This window comes from Myxine glutinosa, chromosome 5, assembly GCF_964187855.1.
Source record: "Myxine glutinosa chromosome 5, kmMyxGlut1.1, whole genome shotgun sequence".
Taxonomy (NCBI): domain Eukaryota; kingdom Metazoa; phylum Chordata; class Myxini; order Myxiniformes; family Myxinidae; genus Myxine; species Myxine glutinosa.
In genome coordinates this window covers 35022365-35047095 of record NC_136265.1, presented here as the reverse complement: position 1 = coordinate 35047095, position 24731 = coordinate 35022365, and the positions used below count along the sequence as shown (strand labels likewise).

The 24731-nt window shown below is 42.4% G+C and overlaps 1 protein-coding gene across 2 annotated transcripts in view; it reads right to left on the bottom strand.

The window, feature by feature from the left end:
* Nucleotides 1-1959: 1959 nt before the first annotated feature.
* LOC137427711 (voltage-dependent calcium channel gamma-3 subunit-like) overlaps nt 1960-24731 on the bottom strand; it is a 59228-nt gene continuing 36456 nt past the window's right edge. For both annotated transcript variants that reach the window (XM_068117395.2, XM_068117396.2), the window contains 2 exons: nt 22267-22407; nt 1960-4131 (listed from right to left, as the gene is read on the bottom strand). In XM_068117395.2, coding sequence (XP_067973496.2) covers nt 3578-4131; nt 22267-22407 — 695 coding nt within the window. In that variant the 3' untranslated portion in view covers nt 1960-3577. The remainder of the gene's footprint in view (nt 4132-22266; nt 22408-24731) is intronic.

Here is a 24731-nt window from a genome sequence, read left to right as displayed (position 1 = left end):
GACCCTAATGTTGAAATCCCGTATTCTGACCATGTCCAATCTTTCCGTACTCTAGCGTTCTGGGTTAACCCACCAGTTTGAGCCCCCGTGATGTAAATCAGGAGATCGTAGCTTGAAATGCCAACCTTCGCTGAGTTGTCGGTGGCAAACCTCTGTTGAACGAGGATGGGTGGAATAATAGGTCGACCAAGTCAGCGTGTCTGCGCATCCCTGCAAACTGAGTTGTTAGGGTTAGGGTCATTAAAAACCTCCACGCAGTGGTGCAGTGCCTTCCTTTTGGAGCGGATCACTTTAAAAAAAAAGAGAATCCGTCGGCGTTTCAGTGGAGAACCAACATGTCTTTGCACGAAACTGTTCTCCACTGCTGTTGTCCTGGATTGCTACCTCGCACACACTTCGCTGCCATCTAAAAACACACACAACTAGATGGTATTCATAGAATACTTACCTTGCGCAGTCAACTTGTTGCGAGCCAACTCTTCTGTTTTTGAACATTTTTTTCTTTGATCCAATATGGCTGCCAGACCACGTGAGCGATGACATCATAAATTTATATTCTCTAATATAATTGTTGCATAGATCACACTCAATACATGTAAAACTGATCAGACTAAGCATTGTCCCTTTCGAATTATGATGTCATAATTATGGCCAATGACATCGTGAACAACACCTACTCCCCATATGGAGTTCTTTACAATGAGCCATGTTTCAATTTTTCCCATGCAGCAGTTTTGGAGATATAGAGGTGCAACATTTTTCGGTTTTTCCAAGATGGCGCCTGTACCACATGACCTATGTCATCATGATTATCATTAAAATATTCTACAGGAGAAGTTGCTCCTATGATGAAAATTTCGTGCCCATCAGACCAACAGTTGCTGAGAAAAAACAATTCACAATGATCAGATAAGTGTTGTACTTGTCGAATTATGACGTCATAACGAAGGCACCGGTGACATCATTAACACATCTTATACCCCAAGGGGAGTACTTGACAATGAGCCATGTTTCAATTTTTTCCATGGAGCGGTTTCGGAGACATAGAGGTGCAACCTTTTTCGATTTTTTTCCAAGAAGACCTCTGTACCACGTGACCTATGACGTTATAATTATCATTAAAAAATTCTACAGGAGGAGCCGCACATATTCTGAAAATTTCGTGTCCATCGGACTAACAGTTGCAGAGGATTTTTTGTTTCATTCATACTGATCAGATCAAGCGTTGTACTTGTCGAATTATGACGTCATAATTAAGGCCCCGATGACATCACCATCAACATATCCTATTCCCCATGGTGAGTACTTGACAATGAGCCATGCTTCGATTTTTTCCATTGAGCGGTTTGGGAGATATAGAGGTGTAAAGTTTTTCCAAGATGTTGTCCGTACCACGTGACCTATGAAGTCACAATTATGAATAAAAAAATTCTACAGGTGGAGGCGCTTCTTTGGTAAACTTTCGTGTCAATCGGACCAATGGTTGCCGAGAAGAAGAATTTTTAAAATGCAGACACGTACGGCACACGGCACACGTACGCACCTGAATGCTTAACCACGCTTTTCGCTTCGCTTCGCGCAGGGTAAAAAATGGATAAACACAGTGGCCAAACTGGTAGGAAAGAAGAGACCTGTAATGAATGATTGTTGAATTCCATTGCCATGGTAACATTTCAAAGGGTCACAATACACCATCTCCTCCAAAAAAATAATGAAATAACGAAGCCTTCATTGAAGGTATTCTACCTTGTATTAGCAGGAAAATTATTTGAAGAAAAAAAACAGCAACAATTCCATTGAAAAAAGGAAAATAAAACTTTAGTTTGCAAATTGGCATAAAAAAGTGATGTGTATTAGGACCCCGCTGGCGAGGCTGGTAACGTGTTCACGGCAGGTTCAATTTCCCTCGGATAAAAAGCCTACGTCCCAGTGTGTGCCTTAACTGACAGAAGCGACAACAAAAGGCAATGAATTTTATTCAGATTAAGATAACACTATCAGCAAACTGCAGGAAAGAGAGGGCACGGGGACACTTAAAAGGAAGCGATGTTTGGTAGAAAATGAATAGCGACAGTGCGTACCTCATAGCATTCGGAACACCGCGTACAAGGCAAGTGCTCAAGTTCCGGTAGCCCTCAAGGAATCATACGTTTTGTCATATCACAAAATCACAGACTTTCGCCACGGCACGACAAAGGCTGGGAAGAGGTGACACACGTGTGTACACACACGTACACATGCACGGCACGGAAAGTGGGTGTTCGGTGGAACGGCAATCGGAGCTGAGAGGATAGGGTAAAACGGCTGAACTGGACCTGACTTCTGGAAGTTATAATGCCAATGTAGAGGTGGTCCAAGACCCACTATCTCCAGCACGGACCACGATAGGCATGCCAATTTTGAAGGTGCCCGCTCTCCTTGGCACAGACACCTGGTGAGAGATTCCTTTTCAAGGGCGGGATTCCATGAACTATGGCCGCAAGGACCCCGGGCGTGGCAATGCAGAAGGTGCACCAGTGTGCCCTCTTAGCACGTAGCGGACACAGAGAAAGGCAGGTGGAGTGAATGAAGGCAGGGATTTTTTTTTTTTAAATATCTGTAGGCTGGATGGTTCTATGGACACGAGCTAATGGACCAAGTGTGAAATCAAGCACCATAACTACACCACAAGATAAAAACAATCAACAACTAAACATCCCAAATGATATCAAACCAGACCAGACAGAAGAAAAATTTCCCCAGTTGAGCGAAACGAAAATCCACCCACCCTAGCCCACCATTAAAAACACATTCTTTGATTTGATATCACAAAAAGTTTGTCTCAAAGACAGGTTTTCATTTTCCAGGTATCCTCGTACAACGTAAGAAAACACGACTGCCTTTGCTATGGCTCAATATCACGTGACCGCACACCAACCAACGCTATGGCACTAGGGCAACCGATACTAGGGCACTAGAGCACTAGGGCACTAGGTCAGCGGTTTAATCTCATCGTCAACAAACTGGAATTGCTGTCTGGTAGGCTTTCACAGCCGGGGATTCCCTCGTATGGCGATGCCAGTGCCAAAATGTCCGGATATGAAGATACCAAATCTTTCAGCGAGACATCCTAATAGAGTCGGCTGAGCAATGATAGATTTGGCAGAAATTTGGACCAATATTCACCAACAAAATGGAGGCCACTAAACTTTAAACTACATTGCAGCAAGTCGTACACACAGCTTCTTGAAACGTATGTTGCAGCAACTTCAGATCCTTGGTTCTCCTGTTAGTATGTATAAATAATTGTGCCAATGGGACTACATCTTCCTACCTCCTTGAGCGTTTTCATTTGGAATGACAGTACAATGAATCACCAAAGTACTCAAATCTGTCTGGTCGTGTGCAGACAGTGGTCATCCCCAGCTACAGGAAGCGCTTTGAAGTTTCAGAGCTGTGAGAAGCTCTACTCTGCTCCACGGGCAAAAGCCAACGATCCACTGAGTGCAACAACACAGCTGAGATGCTGGGACAATGCGACAGCAAACTAGCCCAGTGGCAGTCTGTGTATCATAGGCCTGGATACGCACAACAGTGCTCAAACCGGAGTAGTCCGACGGTTAGTACCGAACAAAGACTCCTTGAGTTCCGTGGAAAAGCAGTTGTGCAGGAAGGCCCCACCGGCCGCTGACTCTCGCTCACAATCGAAGCTCGCACCCGCTGAGCCGGGTACCGAACCTGGCACCCCAACCCCAACCCCAGGGTCCATGCCCGTAAGAGTGTACAACGATATGTCTGCCGAACTATGACCGGCACCAAAAGGTTTGAAGGGAACGGGTGAAGCATCACCATCTCGAGAGCGTCCGCTGGAGCCTGAAGAGCGACGGCGAGCACGAAGGTGATAACCCTGAGGGAGCATGGAGGGCCCGGGCTTCTTGAAAAAATGCAGGTGAGAGATTGTGCGTGCTTGTCGAAGGGTATCGATGTAAGTGTGCACGATGACGACACCGATTGCCTCTGCAATAATGAACGCAAGCGCCCCGAAGTAGAAAGACCAGCCGTAGGAGTAGTTGCTCTTCTTCGCGTCGCTCTTCCCTGGGTCACCCGTGTTGCTCGATATGTAGATGATTATGCCGATGACGTTTGCCAGCCCTGTGGAGGCAAGGAAGGAGGTAGGTGGAAGAGGTGGGTAAACAGGAGTATGAACAGGAAGTATATTATTTACAGATAGAGTAAGGCAAAGATAACCAAGGTACTTGTAAAGATTTGGAATAACAAGTTAAGGAAGTAGAAAGGTTTTCATTGGTATTCAAATGACAAAAATGAGGGATAACTGCAAAAGATTGCAAAGTCATATTAATTAGACTAGCAACGGTACCCACCCTACGGGCGGAGCTTCAATTGAGAGACCCAAATGAAAAGGCAAAATATCAGAAATTGAAGGATTTTTTGTTTTAAACGATTTATATAAACATCCGTCAAATCATATCACACGCAAATCATCAAAATCTAAACAGTATTTGTATAATTTCAATAAAAGCCACATCACTGTTCATATCGGTAAATATTATTCCATCGTGTTTGGAAAAATTGGAAATTTGGAAAAATTGGAAATTCGAAAAATTGGAAAATTGGGAAAAAAATTGGAGAAACAATATAGCCTATTTTACTCCAGTAGTAGAATAGTTGGTGAATTATAGTAAGATTAGGGCATTGCACATTCGTTCAACCTAACGGCATTCCTTACACATGTTTTAATATTGCTACCACCCAGAGAACCTACAAATCATGACTAATCTTACAATATCATGACATGTGACTTGGTACTGTCAATTTAAGGCAAGAAAAGGCCAAGCCAATACATATAAAAATCCCTGCAGTTGGGATAAGCAAATGTCAAATAATGCTTCACAACCCATAGACATCTTCAGGCCGAGTACCAAAGCACGTACCACAAGCTAAGTTTTTTACCCTTCAAAAACTACATAACTACAGTGTCCTCCATAAGTATTGGATCACATCTGGCCACAAACGGGTCAGCTTGGCGTAACATTTGCCGCAAAGGCCTGGACCACTTTGAATGTGGGAGACTCGCTATCGAGAGACATTGGAGGTAAGAAACGGAAAACCTGTCAACGTCCATCTCCGCAAGGACCAGTACTTTGTCAAACCTGCGATGTTTGTGGTAGACGCTGTGGGTCCCGCATTGGACTATCCAGCCATTGCCAAATGACGACTCACACCATCAAGTATTGGAACAGTGAAGTCAAATTTGTTATTATTGGCATATACTCAAGAAATTTGGACTTTAGATCAAAAGATGAATATGAGGCAAGACTACAGAAGATCAACTTTTATGTCTTGGTATTTCTATAAATATATGTTCTACCGTTGTAGAACAATATAACTTTACTAGCGGGGTCACCCGTGGGAATCCCACGGGCATGGATGTGTGTGACATTTCGACATATTGAGTTATATGCTGCACATTCATTTTTACAAAATGGTTACTGGCAAGTCATCAGATCCAGAAATGGTGTGATGAACACAATTTATTTATTTCACATAATATGTGACCCCTCACTCCTCTCCACCTGACACTCTCCTGTCTCCACCTGACACTCTCCTGTCTCCACCTGACACTCTCCTCTCTCCACCTAGCACTCCTCTCCTCTCCAAACCCTCACATCCCTCTCCTTTCCAATCCCTCACCTCTCCAATCCCTCACACTCCTCTCCTCTGCAATCCTTCACACGCCTCTCCAATCGCGCCTCACACTCCTCTCCAATCGCGCCTCACACTCCTCTCCAATCGCGCCTCACACTCCTCTCCAATCGTGCCTCACACTCCTCTCCAATCGTGCCTCACACTCCCCTCCAATCACTCCTCTCCAATCGTGCCTCACACTCCTCTCCAATCACGCCTCACACTCCTCTCCAATCGTGCCTCACACTCCTCTCCAATCGCGCCTCACACTCCTCTCCAATCGCGCCTCACTCGCCTCTCCAATCGGCTTTCCCCGTCTCGTTTCTCTCCTTTTTCTCCCGTCTCGTTCTTTTTCTTGCTCCAAATCGGCCCGTCGGAATCGGAAATCGGCCCGTCTCGCCCGTCGGCCCGTCGGAATCGGAAATCGGCCCGTCTTGCTTTTGTGCTTGTGCGTAAATAAATTGTGTTCATGACACCATTTCTGGTGTTGGGCTAGCGGCTAGGGTGCCGGCTTAGGATCCTGGGTTCGAATCTCGGTCGATCGCCGAATTAATGCCAGGGGGGTTGACTCAGCCTGTCATCCTTCCGAGGTCGGCTAATTGAGTACCAGTTCACTGGTAATTCCCTGTTTGTCGTTGAAGGCGGCAAAAAGGGTTGGCGTCAGGAAGGGCAGCCGGCCGTAAAACATTGCTTCAAAAAGGGGACAAAAAAACAACAACTACCACGGTCCCCGAAAAGGCCAACCCCCGCTTTGCGGGGAAAAATGGCCTCTAAACGGTGGTTTTTACACCATTTCTGGATCTGATGACTTGCCAGTAACCATTTTGTAAAAATGAATGTGCAGCATCTAACTCAATATGTCGAAATGTCACACACATCCATGCCCGTGGGATTCCCACGGGTGACCCCGCAAGTTTGCATTGACGTTCGTCGATGGACTTGTTCGCCCGTCTCATTCGTTTTCTTGCTGCATCCTGTTCAAGTCTGCGTTCTTCATCGATCGTCTCATTCATTTTGGAAATAGAAGTTTCCACGCAGCGCATGAATTGTCACGATCCTCAAGAGGAATTTGTCTCGTAATCATCAAATGATAAATGGCAAGTAAATTATATTGTGGAAAATTAAAGATTTCAAATAAACCTATTTAAAGTGTATTCGCACATAACTAATTTTAAAAAACGAAGAAATATCTCTCGGTAATTTCCTGAAACATATTTTACTTCCGGCTAATAATGTTGAATTAAATAAAAACGAAGAAATATATGTCGGCATCATTGTTGACGTTTTTGTGACGACTGTCATCAAACGAAAAAGTAATATATCTTAACGGAAAAGCAAAAGCGAATTTTTAATACGTATCGACACGTTGCCGTCGGTGTCATGTTAGGCGGTGTATGATACACCATGACGCGATTTAAAAAAATATATCTGCATTTTCCCGCGTGTGTGGAATGTTCTCAATTATTGCTGACACCGACTCTAAAACCATCGATAAAAATGAAATTATATGGTGAGTTATATTGGAGATAAAGGCGTGAGAGAGACTCAATGGCCTTGAAGTTACAGGCATTTGAGAATTCATTTCGTTCTATAAACGGCAACTTTCATCGGATTTTCTTCTCGTTTTTTTTCAACCGAGTCTAAAACTATGTTAGCGACTGTGAAAAATGAAATGATATATCGAATTTAAAATAGATATCGACACATTGCCGTCGGTGTCATGTTGGGCGGTGTATGATACACCATGACGCGATTTTAAAAAATATATCTCTGCATTTTCCCGCGTGTGTGGAATGTTTGTGGAAAATTAAAGATTTCAAATAAACCTATTTAAAGTGTATGCGCACATAACTAATAAAAAAAACGAAGAAATATCTCTCGGTAATTTCCTGAAACATATTTTACTTCCGGCTAATATGTTGAATGAAATAAAAACGAAGAAATATATGTCGGCATCATTGTTGACGTTTTTGTGACGACTATCATCAAACGAAATAGTAATATATCATAACGGAAAAGCAAAAGCGAATTTTTAATATATATCGACACATTGCCGGCGGTGTCATGTTGGGCGGTGTATGATACACCATGACGCGATTTTAAAAAATATATCTCTGCATTTTCCCGCGTGTGTGGATTGTTCTCAATTATTGCTGACACCGAGTCTAAAAGTAAAACCATCGATAAAAATGAAATCATATGGTGAGTTAGATTGGAGATAAAGGCGTGAGAGAGACTCAATGGCCTTGAAGTTACAGGCCTTTGAGAATTCAATTTGAGAATTTGAGAATTCTATAAACGGCAACTTTCATCGGATCTAATGTGCAGCATCTAACTCAATATGTCGAAATGTCACACACATCCATGCCCGTGGGATTCCCACGGGTGACCCCGCAAGTTTGCATTGACGTTCGTCGATGGACTTGTTCGCCCGTCTCATTCGTTTTCTTGCTGCATCCTGTTCAAGTCTGCGTTCTTCATCGATCGTCTCATTCATTTTGGAAATAGAAGTTTCCACGCAGCGCATGAATTGTCACGATCCTCAAGAGGAATTTGTCTCGTAATCATCAAATGATAAATGGCAAGTAAATTATATTGTGGAAAATTAAAGATTTCAAATAAACCTATTTAAAGTGTATTCGCACATAACTAATTTTAAAAAACGAAGAAATATCTCTCGGTAATTTCCTGAAACATATTTTACTTCCGGCTAATAATGTTGAATTAAATAAAAACGAAGAAATATATGTCGGCATCATTGTTGACGTTTTTGTGACGACTGTCATCAAACGAAAAAGTAATATATCTTAACGGAAAAGCAAAAGCGAATTTTTAATACGTATCGACACGTTGCCGTCGGTGTCATGTTAGGCGGTGTATGATACACCATGACGCGATTTAAAAAAATATATCTGCATTTTCCCGCGTGTGTGGAATGTTCTCAATTATTGCTGACACCGACTCTAAAACCATCGATAAAAATGAAATTATATGGTGAGTTATATTGGAGATAAAGGCGTGAGAGAGACTCAATGGCCTTGAAGTTACAGGCATTTGAGAATTCATTTCGTTCTATAAACGGCAACTTTCATCGGATTTTCTTCTCGTTTTTTTTCAACCGAGTCTAAAACTATGTTAGCGACTGTGAAAAATGAAATGATATATCGAATTTAAAATAGATATCGACACATTGCCGTCGGTGTCATGTTGGGCGGTGTATGATACACCATGACGCGATTTTAAAAAATATATCTCTGCATTTTCCCGCGTGTGTGGAATGTTTGTGGAAAATTAAAGATTTCAAATAAACCTATTTAAAGTGTATGCGCACATAACTAATAAAAAAAACGAAGAAATATCTCTCGGTAATTTCCTGAAACATATTTTACTTCCGGCTAATATGTTGAATGAAATAAAAACGAAGAAATATATGTCGGCATCATTGTTGACGTTTTTGTGACGACTATCATCAAACGAAATAGTAATATATCATAACGGAAAAGCAAAAGCGAATTTTTAATATATATCGACACATTGCCGGCGGTGTCATGTTGGGCGGTGTATGATACACCATGACGCGATTTTAAAAAATATATCTCTGCATTTTCCCGCGTGTGTGGATTGTTCTCAATTATTGCTGACACCGAGTCTAAAAGTAAAACCATCGATAAAAATGAAATCATATGGTGAGTTAGATTGGAGATAAAGGCGTGAGAGAGACTCAATGGCCTTGAAGTTACAGGCCTTTGAGAATTCAATTTGAGAATTTGAGAATTCTATAAACGGCAACTTTCATCGGATTTTCTTCCCGTTTTTTTTCAACCGAGTCTAAAACTATGTTAGCGACTGTGAAAAATGAAATGATTTATCGAATTTGATTTGAAATAAAACTGGGGGAGAGCAAGACACCACGGGCCTACAAAACAGGACTCAAAGCTATGCGAGTTAATAAAATGGTGGATATTTGTTTATAATTATATGAAGCCACTCCCAGAATGGGTGGAGCTATGGGTGGAGCTACTCTGCAAACCGAGTAAGCCACACCCCGGACAGACACCCAACAGATAGACAGACAGACAGACAGACAGAATCATCTATGGCTATTATAATATAGAGATATGTACAGTCCCACCATTTTAGGTAAGCATAAGTATTGGAACAGATTAACTTAAAGTAAGTTAAAGTAGTATAATAGTTAGTGTTTGGTTGTCTATCCCTTACATGTAAAAACTGCATCGAACATATGACCGATCAACATCACCAAACCCTTGGTATCTTCCTTTGAGATGCTTTGCCATATCTTTACTGCAGCCATTCCTAGTTGTTGTTTGTTTTGGGGGTTTCTGATTTTAGTCTTCTCTTCAGCAAGTGAAATTCATGTTCCATTGGATTTAAATCAGGAGATTAACTTGGTCAGTCTAAAACCTTCCACTTTTTTAATGCAACCTTGACCGTCCAACCGTGGATGAAAATTGACCATTTTATGCAACCTTGACCTTTGACCTTTTTGTTCTAGAAAATACAATCGGCTTCTGGGTTTTGATTGTTGAACCAATTCAGTGACCCAATATGCAAATTCTTTAGATTTGAGGAAAAATGACTTGAATGAGAATTGACGATTTTATGCAACGCTGACCTTTGACCTAATTATTAATTTGTTTCCTCCATATCTTACTATAATTCGCCAAATGTCTGTCTATCCGTCTATTCCCAGGTACAGCAAAAACGGCTGAACCGATCACAACAAAATTTTGGTTGGGTAATGCTTGGACCCCCTGGAGTAAAATAGGCTATATTGTTTTTCCAAAATTTTTCCCAATTTTTCCAATTTTCCAGTTTTTCCAAACACGATGGAATAATATTTACCGATATGAACAGTGATGTGGCTTTTATTGAAATTCTACAAATACTGTTTAGATGTTGATGATTTGCGTGTGATATTATTTAACGGATGTTTACATAAATCGTTTAAAATAAAAAAGCCTTCAATTTCTGATATTTTGCCTTTTCATTTGGGCCTCCCAATTGAAGCTCCGCTCTTAGGACGGGTACTTTGCTAGTTCTCATAATAAAGCTTTGCTGAAAATTTGATGACAAAAAAGTTATGGTTCAATAAGGCCTATTTGTACTCACTGTGACTTTGCCCTTTCACTCAATTATCCATTAGTGTTCTCCATATTCTCAAAATAAAGGTTTGTTGAAAATTTGATTACAAAAGCTCAAATGGGGAAAAAAGTTACGGCCCTGAATGGACGCATGCACGCACGCACCACACACAAACATACACATAAACACACACACACACACAAACACAGACACACACATACAGAAACACACACAGAGACACACACACAGAGACACACACAGACACAGACACACACACAAACACACACACCAACAAACACACACACACACACACACACACACACACACAGACACACACACATAGAGACACACACTCACAGACACAGACACACACATACAGACATACACATACAGACACACATGCACAGACATGCACTGACACACATACACACACACACACGACTCCTGCTGCATGGGAGATGGGCTAATAGCAACACTAATGATAATCGCATGATAATGTGATATGATAAAAACAATATTAATATTAATAATATCCTCCCTCCCCAAGGGTGTTTTCCTCCTTGAACAAATGCTGTGTTAACGTGAATGAATAGTTTATCATGGCATTTTGTGGGCCAAGCCTACCAGAAGAAAAAAAAACCCATTATAAACCACAAACACGTATGTTTACCATTTTAAACAGCCGCTACTGCTATTTAACACTAAACAGAAAGGGAGGAATCCCGACGTTCTTGAGACATTATATGCTTATCGCATCGCCGAAGACTAACAGGCCCGAGCCTAGATCTACTGTAATCTATATACCCCAGAGAGGATAATAACATGACCTTACTGTAGGGAGCAGATGTACTAATATCTTAAAATACACAAATTCCAATGCAACTGGAACTTGTTTACACAAAACCAACCAATTTTAAACCAAAATGACATCTAAAATCATTCTCACGTGACCTAATCTAACCATTAACCAAATAAAGTAGGTTTACCATAAGTCCGGTTTTTCCAGGACATGTCCTCCTTTTCGGTCCTTAAATCACCGTTCCCTGGCTTTTAAATATATATAAAAATGCCCCGGATTTTGCCATTTTTTTTGCTTTTGTATTTTCAAAGGGGTTCCTGTATATTGTTTCTTAGAAAATAATGACATCAAATCTGACACATAAATACCTTTTAAAAGACATTAAAACTTTATAAACTGGGGAGTTCATAGAACACGATACCCCACGCAATGTTACTTCCATTTTAATAAAATAATAATTTTAAACAATTGTTGAAAAGAATACGAAAGTTTTGTACTGTTTAAGTAGTTCAGAAGCAATTCCGAACATCATGCTTATACACCCGCCCCCCACCCCCCATTAAACCTTCATTTAAATTTAAGTACGGTCGGACCCCGCTATTCGTGGAATCCGCGTATTCGTGGTTGATAAAATGCGACATGTTTCTCTATTCACGGAAAAAGTCCCGCCAATTCACGGTTTGTTTTTCTTTTCGCAGCCGTGTTCCACAAAATCGTGCCCCCCCCCCCCCTATTTGTGGACATGTTCTGCGAATACGCAGATTTCCAGGGGTACAAAAAAAATTTCCGCGAGCCGCTAGCTTGACATTTATAAAACCCATCTTTTACCAGCCATGCAAAAAGGCTCTCCTCATCGTTGAATGATGGCTCCCAAGTGCAAGACCAGTGCCGGAGATGCGTCGACTACCAAGAGGCAAAAGAAAGCCATGAGCCTGAGCCAGAAAGTTGAGCTGCTCGACTGCCTTTCGAGAGGAGAGAGTGCGGCCTCTGTGGGCAGGCATTATGGCATTAACGAATCCACCGTTCGCTACATACGGAACAACAAGAAGGCGATTTGTGACAGTATTTCAGCGAGCGCTGTATCGAGTACGAAGGTGGTCACCCATGTCTGGGTGTCCACACATAAAGGATGGAGAAGACTCTCAGCATATGGATTGAGGATAACGTGCAGAAAAGTATGCCTTTGAGTGGACCTCTCAGTCGCAAAAAGGATTTTACAATCATCTGTCTGGCGCGGGTGGTGCCGGCACGAGTAATGCATCGAGCGATGATGGTACAAGCAGCGCGACTTCATTCACTGCAAGCAGGGGATGGTTCCTTCGTTTCAAGGAGTGGTACTGTCTCAAAAATGTGAAGCTCTCAGGGGAGCGTTCCTCCACTGAGAGGTCCTCTCGGACTGCTGTGGGGTCCTCTTGGACCACGGGGCAGCAAAAGCATTCCCTGCTCAACTCGCGAGGCTGATCGAAGAGAAGGGATACCTCCCAGAGCACGTGTTCAACGCTGACGAGACTGGCCTCTTCTGAAAAAAGATGCCCACAAGAACTTTTATCTTGAAGTATGAGGAGACAGCATGGGGATTCAAGACTGCCAAGAACCGGGTATCTCTTCTCCTCTGTGCAAACGCAAAAGGGGACTTCATGCTGAAACCCATGATGTTGTATCGTTTCCTGAACATGTGTGCTCTCAAAGACAAGAATAAGCAAACTCTGCCTGTGTTTTGGAAGGCCAACAGGAAAGCCTGGGTGATGGCAGCAACCTTCCTGGACTGGTTCCATAATTGTTTCGTCCCTCAGGTGGAGAGGTACTTGGTGGGCAAAAACCTTGCGTTCAAGGTTCTCTTGCTCCTGCACAACGCTCCTGGCCACCCTGTGAACCTGGACATGGCTCACCCGAATGTCGAGGTGATCTTCCTGCTGCCCAGCACCACCTCACTCATCCAGCCACTCAACCAAGGTGTGATTTCAACGTTTAAAACGTATTACATCCGTCGCACCTTTCGCCGTATTTTGGATGCAATGGAGGCTCACCGTCGACCCAGCGCTCACCGTCGGGCAGTGGTGGAAGCATTTCAACATTGTCCACTGCATCAGCGCCATCAAGGAGTCGCTGAATGAGGTGAGAGCTTCCACCATCAACGCGTGCTAACAGGCAGTCAGAAACTTAACTGGCTTTCCCGATAACACTGAGAGAGGCATGTGATTGTCGGGTTGGCAGTTGGGAGGGGAAGGCTTTGATGACATGCATCCTGAGGCGTTGGAGGATCTCATTGCCTCACATGGCGTCAACCTCACTGAGGAGTTGGAGGCCATTATAACGGTTTCCGAGGAGGAGAAGGCAGGCAGTGATGAGGAAGAGGTGCAGAGATCCAACCTCACAGTCCAGTTCCTGGGTGAGTTGTTGCATGATATGCGGGCACTTGTCGACAAGTTGGAAGATGCTGATCCAGTCATGGAGAGGTACCTCAAGTTCAAGAGGGGCTTGGATGATTTGTTTCTCCCCTACAAAGAGCTGCATTGAAACCTGCGGCAATCTGCCAGAATGTGCACACGGTCTCCATTACCCATTTCTTCAGCCCTGCTCCCTCCACCTCAACATCACCTGCCACCCTCTCAGTGTCCTCACCGGCATCCTCACTAACACCCTCAACTGCTGCCTTTCCCTCAGTGCACGACGTTGCAGGACTCTCATTTCGGTTCGAGGAATTCATGGGATTTTAATTCATCACCATCATCATTGTCATTTGAAAGTTGCGTGTGATTGTAAAAAAAAAAAATTTAAACGGTACATGATGATGTTGTATTTTTTTTACTTTAACGTTACGGTATGGTTAAGCACTTTTAATAAACTGTAAGCGCATTCTTTCAATATATTGGAAATTGTACCTGTGTTGTCGTTTGTTTTTATTTGCAAGCATGTTTTGTGTGCATTTGCAGTCGAAAACATTTTAAATTTTCTTCTATGATCAGGAACCGCTGGGAACTTATAACGTATCCCCTTTTTCCCCATTGAAACAATGCCGTGGCATACATCCGCGGGATTTTTCTCGACCTTCGCTGGATTTTAATCGACATTCGCAGGTTTTGGCTTGCCATTTCTGGGACTTTCATCGACCTTCGCGGATTATTCTCGACATTCTCGGGATTTGCGTCACCATTCACGGATTTTGCCTCGCCGTTCGCGGTTTGTTCCTCTCTATTCGCGGATTTTCACGACTCGGGAACCTATCCCCCCTTTTCCCATTGAAATAATGCCCTGCTATTCGCGGGTTTCGCTATTCGTGGATTTTCCAGGAAAGTATCCCCCGCGAATAGCGGGGTCCGACTGTATTACAAAACTAGAGGTTCTTGGAAATATGACAGACAATTGTGAATGTAAGTATATCGTTAAATTTAAATGGAATAAAGATTGTAAATGTCATGGAATTAAATGAATTTTGTCCAAGTACTGCAGAGGTGTGTTCAATTGCCAAGCAGCTTGCTAGCACTTGCCAAGCAAGCCGTTCCTTATTGACAGTTTCGGTGGAGTGCTTGCGTGGGTGTTAAAGCCATTTGGCGAGCGCTCTACAAGAAACTTGATAACTAAACACATCCCTGCATAATTGGAGGTTATTGGAAGTATGATGAAGGTGATTTGTGTTACACAATATTCAAATATATAATTCAATTTAGCTAAAGGTTTAAACAGGTGTAAAGACATATAAATAAAAAATATCCGGGTTTTACCGCCATTTTCCGCAACGTCTATTACATCACCCAATCCAACACGTTACATTTGTTATTCATGCCTGTTGTTTGTGTCCTTTATAACGTCCTTAAAAACAGTAAATGTTCTGTTTGGAATGATTTTCAATTTTGTTTGACTGCCAGGCAGGTAGAGTAGAGATATTTTTAAATTCAACAATTTATATACTTTATCCTATTTTTTTTTAAATGCCTTTTTTTTTTTTTTTGTATACAAGATCGAGGCTCGTGAAAGAGCTAATATTAATCAGACAAAAAGTCAAACCGACACACAAAACACAAAAAACAAGGGGAGCGGCAGACAAGATGGGGAGAGAGGGGGAAGGACACAAACACAACATTTGAGAGCAGGGACATCGGGAGAAATGTGGGAGGGGGAGGGCTTGGGGGGAGGTGGGAGAGGTATAAAACATATTAACACTGCAAGGACTCTGGGGTGAATTAGCAGGGGTAGAAAAGATCAAGGTTTTGGATGGGGGAAGATAAGAGATGGTGGTGAACAGCAGTTTTAAAGACCTGGAGGGAGGAGTGGGATTGAAGGGAGTGGGGGAGTTTGTTCCAGAGGCGGGAGAAAAGGGGAATGAAAGAGTGAAGGTGAGCAGAGAGCCTAGATTTTGGCAGCTTAACCATAAGAGGGTTGCTGGCAGATCTTGTGCGACCTGTAGGAATATTGGGGGGACAGACCACAGAGAGAGCTGGGGGAGCAAGGCCAGAGAGGAGTCGGTAGAAGACAGAAAGACCACCAACCTTCCTGCGGTGAGTGAGTGAAAGGCCCTCGGAGTTAGCTTCATCGCAGGAGATTCCAATGATTCTGAAAGCTTTGGCCTCAACAGCGTGAAGCCGAGCTTGGTTTGAGGCAGGAGCACCAGCCCATAGGGGAGAACAGTATTCCATTGAGCTGCGGATGAAAGCCTTGTATGTGGTGAGGAGCTCAGGTGTGCCAAGGAAGGACTTCGCACGACGGAGGATGCCCAGTCGGCGACTGGCTTTGGAGGCCAGCTTGGAAATGTGGTTTTCCCAAGAAAGATCATGGCAGAAAGAAAGAAAAGTAAAGAAAAAGAATGTTTGTTAAACGGAGAAAAGCCTACAGAGAAGCCTACAGAGAAAAGTAAAGAATGTTTGTTACTTGTCTTTGCGGATGTGTTAGCAGGATGAATTCTTAGCCAAGATACGGTAAAAAAAAAACAGACTTGTCTTCATATTCATGATCTGATTCATGTTCAATATATAACATTCAATTAAAATATGTTATTTCTCGATCACAAACTGATGATCATAAACTGATAAAATAGACGGACGGACGAATGGACGGACATGAACCAATTGCTTAACCCCGCTTTTTGCTTCCCGCACGCAGTATAATGACTCATTAATTATTTTAAGTATTGCACCACAAAAGCTGTATATTAAAAGAGTTTAAGAATGAATACTTTCCTGGGAATGGGTGAAGCGACTTTCAGGCCACCCTGTAGTCTACTGTATACGCACGCACTTTGGCCCGAAGGCCAAAATATATAGTCAAACAAACACATGAACTCTATCCCACCGGGTCAGAATGCATGGTCATCATAGCATAACTTTATCAACTAGATGGTATTCATAGAAGAGCTACACCACATGGTCAACTTGGTGCGAACTGTTCTGTTTTTTTAAGTTTTTTTTCTTTGATCCAATATGGCTGCCAGACCATGTGACCGATGACATCATAAGTATACATTCTCCAATATAATTGTCGCGTAGATCACGCTCCAGAAATTTCAAAATGATGGGACTAAGAGTAGTACTTGTCGAATTATGAAGTCATAATGAAGGTCATAATGAAGGTACCGATGACATCATCATTAACATATCTTATTCACCATGGGGAGCACTTGACAATGCGCCTTGCTTAAATTCTTTCCATGGAGCGGTTTCAGAGATATAGAGGTGCAACGTTTTTCGGTTTTTCCAAGATGGCGCCTTACCACGTGACCTATGACATCATCATTATCACCAAAATATTCTACAGGAGGAGGTGCTCCTATGCTGCAAAATTTTGCATCAATGGGACCAATGCTTGTTGAGAAAATGAATTTAAAAAATGCAGAAACGTATGAACACCGCACGTATGCACGTAACCGATCGCTTAACCCTGATTTTCCCTTTGCGAGCGCATGGTAACAAGAAATCCACTGCACAGAGAAGAGTTACCCCAAAAAGTGGTCTGACATGCCATCTGGTGAGGAAGTGTATATACCTCAAGTGCCTCTTGAACCCTCGTGACACACCACACCAGGGGTGTGTTCCATTACCAATCAGCTTGTAGAGCCCTCACCAAATGGCATTAAGCACTCAAGCAAGCGCTCCAATGAAACGGTTGATAAGGAACGGCTGGCTTGGCAAGCGATAGCAAGATGATTGGTAATGGGACACGCCCCAGCACTTGCTGCAGTGGTCTTGACCAAACAAGACCCCTGCAGCAAGTGCCAGACACCCACCCTGTTTATATGTACCTATTACCAGTTAATAAGAATTTTAAGTTGCAGCCATTAAAATGGGAACAACCGGCTCAGTTGAATTCTGTGAAAAACACTGAAGCACCCACTGCTTGAATGCAGTGTCAGCTCCTACATTGCATCAGTCAGTTGACAAGGCCTCAATCAGCCTATATGGCTTCAGAAGCCTTTTGGGGGCAGATCAGGCAGCTAGAGTTATATACACTCCATCACAGGATGCATGTCAGTTCACTTCCTGGGGGGAATCCACTCCACATTGATGTTGGCCAGGAAGTGGGAAATGTGTCTGTCGATTGACTCTTTTACCCAGTGGGTGGACTGATGATCCTGCCAAAAAAGGCTTCTAAAGTCATGTACGCTCTCTGATGTTGCAGTTATTGGTGTAGCAACTGACACTTACAATTGGAACTTCAACGCAGTAGGCCAGGGGGTAGAGAGGGCGAGAGAGGGTAAGATAAAACGAGAGAGATTGGGGAGAGATGAGGGAGAGTGGGAGTGACGGGGAGGAGGGATCGGAGTGGGAGAGGGTGGGGAACATCTCGGAGGAGGGAGAAGTAGGGAAGGGAAGATGGAGGGATGAGGGGAAGGGAGAGAAGGGGGAGAGGTGGAAATAAAAATAGAACAGAGAAAGGTAGAAGGAGAAGCAGACAGACAGAGTCTAGAGAGATTTTGGGATGACGACAGAGGAGAGAATGTGGACACAAGGAAATGGGGTTTGGAAGAAAGAAAAACAAAAAACATTTAAGGTCCAAAAGATTAATGTTGCTTGTATTAAAAAGAACTGTATCCATAAGATGTATCATAAAATCATGTTGTGCAGATGATTACACTCCCCTCATTAATTACTGTGCCTTAAAATACCCGAATTATGCGGGCACAGAAAAACAAAAGCTGTCATGGCACACAAAAGGGATCAGCTGAAGATATTTTATCGGGACTTTCCATGAAAACCAAAATAGATTTCATCCTGGAAGTAGGAATCTTGACATAAAAAAGATGGATTTTTCTTCTATCACAAATGGATTCATTTTTAGTGCAATGGACCTGAAGCTTTAAGATTTCCATGAGACAAGTCATCTTAATTCAGACTGGTTGGATGGACTCGAGGTACGCACATTCGCCACTGAGCTGCCTAGCCTGGGTTCAAATGTGGACCCAGCTATAAACTGTCATCCTGGTTTTATGCAAGCAGGGCAAGGTATCAATGTATGCGTCATCTATGATTGGTTGTTGGTGGACATTTAGGTATTGACATTGTATTTATCGAAGAGTTGGCGAGTCATCGCCAGAACCTTGAACGAATGACACATCCACGCCAAAATCATTCTGTCGAACGTTAGGGCTGAGCAACTCGTTCCAGAAAGACAAACCTTTCCATGTACGTTCTTAACAACCCTCTCAAAGAAGTTAAGTCACTCAAACTTCTAGGTCTCAATATCAGCCATGATCCTTCTGATTTTAATCCTGATCTCCTCACCACATACAAGGCTTTCATCCCCAGCTCAATGGAATACTGCTCTCCCCTCTGGGCGGGTGCTCCTGCCTCACACCTAGCTCAGCTTCACGCAGTTGAAACCAAAGCATTCAGAATCATTGGAATCTCCCGCGATGAAGCTGGCTCCGAGGGCCTTTCACTCACTCACCGCAGGCAGGTTGGTGGTCTTTCTGTCTTCTACCGACTCCTCTCCGGCCTTGCTCCTCCAGCTCTATCTGGGCTCTGTCCCCCAAATATTCCTACAGGTCGCACAAGATCTGCCAGCAACCCTCTTCTGGCGAATTGCCAAAATCAAGACTCTCTGCTCACCTTCACTCCTTCATTCCTCTTTTCTCTCGCCTCTGGAACAAACTCCCACACTCCCTTCAATCCCACTCCTCCCTCCAGGTATTTAAAACAGCTGTTCACCACCATCTCTTATCTTCCCCCATGCAAAACCTTGATCTCTTCTACCCCCACTAATTTCACCCCAAATCCACTTTTTTTTTTGAAATATCGACTTTTTTCTTTCCTGGAAGTTCCAGCAGTGTGTTTTATGTGTTTTATACTAGCCCACCCACACCTCCCCCCTCCCCCCCCCCCCCGCCTTCCTATGCCTCCTCCCCCCAAGCCTATCTCCCGATGTCCCTGTTCTCTGCTGTTGTACTTGTGTGCCTCCCTCTCTCTCCCCATCTTGTCTCCCGCTCCCTTTTTTGTATGTTTTGTGTGTCCGTTCGTTGTTGTTTCTTGTGATTTATGTTAGCTCTCACACGAGTCTCGATCTTGTATGCAAAAAAGAAAATAAAAAAAGCCACCATCAAAAACTTCATGCAAACACCTTTTAAATGTTACTTTAATAAATTAGTAAACCAAGTCAGCACAGTTTCTCATAATGAATCTGCAAAATTCGCAAATGGCAACTTAATGGCATCTGTCAATTTATTTTTTAACTAAGAGTAAAAAAGGTACATACCAAAAAGCAAATAATCAAGTAGAACAGCACTAGGTAAAGAGCGCACACCTCCGCCAGGCTGCACAGGTTATGTTTTGTATCCCACTGGTCGGCCGGATCTGGATTCGGATCTGAACAAAATCTAATTGGCTTGTTATTGTCACCTACCCAACTCATCCACCAAGTTTAGTCATAACTCGTCCATAACTTTTTGAATTATCGTTTTTGGTCCCATCTCACAGTGGTGAAAAATCACTTGAAGAATTAAAAAAAAAGATTGTATCCGGATCTGGATCTTCACCAAAATCGAGGTCATTCTTCCTTGTGCACACCCAACATCTCCATCAGGTTTGGTCCGAATCCGTTCACAACTTTTTGAGATATCATGCTATATATCATTTTTGGCCCTCTCTCTCAATGGTGAAGAATCAATTAAAAAATTATAGTATCCAGATCTGGATCCGGATCCTGACCAACAATGTGCGTCGCTGTCCTTGGCCGGTCACCTACTCACACAAAAGATTTCAGAACGATTCCGAGAAAACTGTGGCCAAAAATCGTGTGACTAACAGACAAACAGACACGACAGATCAACATACTTAGCACAATTATTCCACCAAATAACAAACAGAGACAGTTAGAAAGACAGCGGGGAAAACATAAACTGCATCCATTTTCGGTGGCGGAGGTAATAAGTATCGTGAATCTGGGGGAAAGAAGCGGAATTGATGGGGGCATAAGGAGTGTGCCTACATTTTTGTACAACTTATCTGTAAGCAGCTCCTCACTTCTTGCAATACCAAATTTTACAATATTCCACTTTCAACTCAGAGGTTTCACTGTACAAGGAAATGGACTCAGCAGGAGTCCATTTAGGCCCATCGTTCCCGTTCCATTTCACCATCCTAACACTTACCCACTAATGCAGATCGGGCTAATTGTAGGCTCACCCCCCAAGCAGGGAATTTGCAATTGCACAAGCTGAATGCTGATCCCCATCTGGTCCCCATCTGAAGGGTGGAAAGTCTCAAATGGAACAACCCTGCTGGCCGTGCCATCAGAAAGGACAGATTTTAATTATATGTACTGTGTCCGACTCGGTTGGGGATCAAGCGTAGAAGAGACAGCTCAATGGAGGACAAGCATTCGATTCCTGCCCAACCTGAGCATAGAACATCGGGTTAGATGGGAACCCATTTGGCAACACTTGCTGGTTGAGGTTAAAGGTTGTGGTATGCTCCGCAAAGAGGAGGCGACGTGGTATACAGGTGTGGTGTACAGGTCGCAAAGGCAGTTTACAAATTTCTGACCTAACTCGTGCGACTCATGTTGGTTGCATTCCAGTAATAGTCGCAGAGGCACACAGTCTGTCAAAAGACTGGTAACCTACAGGGATACAAAAGTCTTAAATGACTGTCTAAATTGTCTTTCAAAGGCGTAACCAGTCCGTCCAGCCGGGAATGACATTGGCACACACATACAGAAAACAAAGTGTTATCTCCGGATGTTATACTCAGGAACAAAAAGGAAAACACAGCATTGATGAATGAGAAATCAGTACCGAGCAATCTTGGCCTAAACAACACAGAAATCAAGAAAATGACCAAATACCAGGACCTCAAAAATGAGCTCAAGAGATCTTGGAAGCTGAAGAGCATGGAAATTGTGCCAGTGATAAATTGGAGCAACTGAAATGATAACAAAGAACCTCACTGAGATTTTAAAAACAACCCCGGGAATATTACCACAAATGAACTACAACTGGAGGCAATCCGGGGTTCGGTGACGATTCTGAAACGAGCCCTTGGAACAAAACTCTGAAAAAGTTGAACGTCTTGGTCCATGAACTGTGTGATCCCTTACTGAAGCGGAGGTGGACACATTGGGTCCTGGGAGGATTCCAATCCACCGTCTGAAACCCGCAAATGGAGAAAATAACCAAAGACATGCACCAATGACGTCCCTTACTTAAGTAACAGAATCTCCCATGAAGAGTATGGATCGCCTTAACCTACCAGCAGCAACGAAGAATATTCCAGCTCCAAGGATGATGTTGTGTTTGGAGCGGTAGAACTCACTCGCCGCTATGCAAAGGCCACCGCAGAACAGCAACGAAACGCTCAGGATCGGAAAGATACTCAATGAACGCATCACACCTGCGCAGATGGAATGGTCATGAAATCAAGCAGCGAACAGTGATTACGGACATTATTCGTGACCCGAACGCGAGCATTTCCTTTGGCCCGACGCACTTGTGGTGGTCCAAGCATCCCTTCCAAACTCAAAATCACCGTGGCTTTCCACATGGCTCATAAATGACACATACTCCCACCACCAGGTCTTTCATTTTCAGCAGATCTCACGTGCAAAAAAATTGTTAGGTAGAAAGGGCTTCCTGACATACCGGTTTGCACATCTGGAGCCGTCCCCCTCCAGATGTCCAAAACCATATCCTGGCGACGTAAAAAATGTCATCATGCTATCATCCGCTCCCTGATTAGCTCGACGGAACAGAAACGTAACTGCGGAACCGACATTCGAAGACAATAATCATCTCAGAACCTTCAGGGAAAATACTGATCGCTGAGGCATACAAGTGCTACAATTGTTTAATTTTGGGTGTAGCACCACCATACAAAGAAGACTTAGCCGGTTCGAGCTATCATCATCAGACTCACAAATCGGTATCTTGAGCCCAAAGACAAGGTAGGGGAGAAAACAAGAATTCGATTTTTTTGTCTTGCTGTCACATTGTAGGGCAAGTATCGATTACAATGTTCGATGCTATCATCTTGCCCTTTGTGCTACTTGCTTTGCAAAGGCACAGCTTTCATAAGGATTTTTCTCCTGTCTTTCTCTTATTCTCTATACCAGCAACGGTACCCGCCCTATGGGTGGGCCTTCAATGGGGAGGCCCAAATAAAAAGGCAAAATATCAGAAATTGAAGGCTTTTTTATTATTTTAAACGATTTATATAAACAGCCATTAAATCATATTATATGCAAATCATCAAAATCTAAACAGTATTTGTAAAATTTCAATAAAAGCCACATCACTGTTCATATCGGTAAATATTATTCCATCGTGTTTGGAAAAACTGGAAAATTGGAAAAACTGGAAAATTGGAAAAATTGGGAAAAAACTGGAAAAACAATTTCGCCTTTTTTACTCCAGGGGGTCCCAGGATTACCCACCCACAATTTCGTTGCGATCGGTTCAGCTGTTTTTGCGATACCTGGGAACAGACAGACAGACAGACATTTGGTGAATTATAGTAAGATATATATATATATATATATATATATATATATATATATATCTGTGCAGTGTCTTTCTTGTGTTGTGTTGTGTTGTCTTGTCTTGTCTTGTAACTGAACTACTCCCTCAAACTTTTGTGAAATCCGACCAAACTTCTGGTATGCACATATCTCTCCCGTCGGTATGTCCTAAGGGTATTTTTTTTGAAAATTTTTCCAATTATTATCATTATTTTTTTGGGAATTTTTTTGGGGAATTCTTTTTTTTTCAACTTAAGTTTTCAACTTCAATTGTTTATAAAATGTGATATCACGTATATTACAAATACATTTGTGCAAAATAATTGTTTGAATTATGATTGGTTTAAACCATGACAAAACGGCAACTCGGGTACAGTCATTTATCTATATACATATCTACACATCTGGGCAGTGTCTGTGTTGTCACTTAACGACTCCCTCAAACTTTTGTTTCCGTGGTTGTGAAAGGTTTTGAATCACGTGGTGGTGAGGTATTTTGAATTATGTGGTGGTGAGGTGTTTTAAATTACTTGGTGGTGAGGTGTTTTGAATTACTTGGTGGTGAGGTGTTTGGAATTACTTGGTGGTGAGGTGTTTTGAATTACTTGATGATGAGGTGTTTTGAAGTACTTGGTGGTGAGGTGTTTTGAATTAGTTGGTGGTGAGGTGTTTTGAATTACGTGGTGGTGAGGCGTAATCGGCCCAAACTTCCAGTCTGCATCTACCCCACACATGTGTGTGCTGAGGGGTTCTTTCTTGAAAAAAAAACATATTTATATATATATATATATATATATATATATATATATATATATATATATATATATATATATATATACAGTATATATATATATATATATATATATATATATATATATATATATATATATATATATATATATACAGTCACGTGAAAAAGTAAGTACACCCCATGTAAAGTTTTGACTTTTTCAACATATTTCAACATACAGCTATTTGATCTTCATGTCAACAATATTGACAGATAAAGGTGATATAATATAACAAATATAATGAAACATTTACATTTTGTAGTCCATTGTATAATTTAAATAAACATAAATGCAAATTTCGCACGTGGAAAAAGTAAGTACTTTTTAAGGAAAAAGTAAGGAAAAAGTAAGTACACCCCGACATTTATCACTTCTTCAAATACCTAAAATTAGAATCAGATGCACCAGCT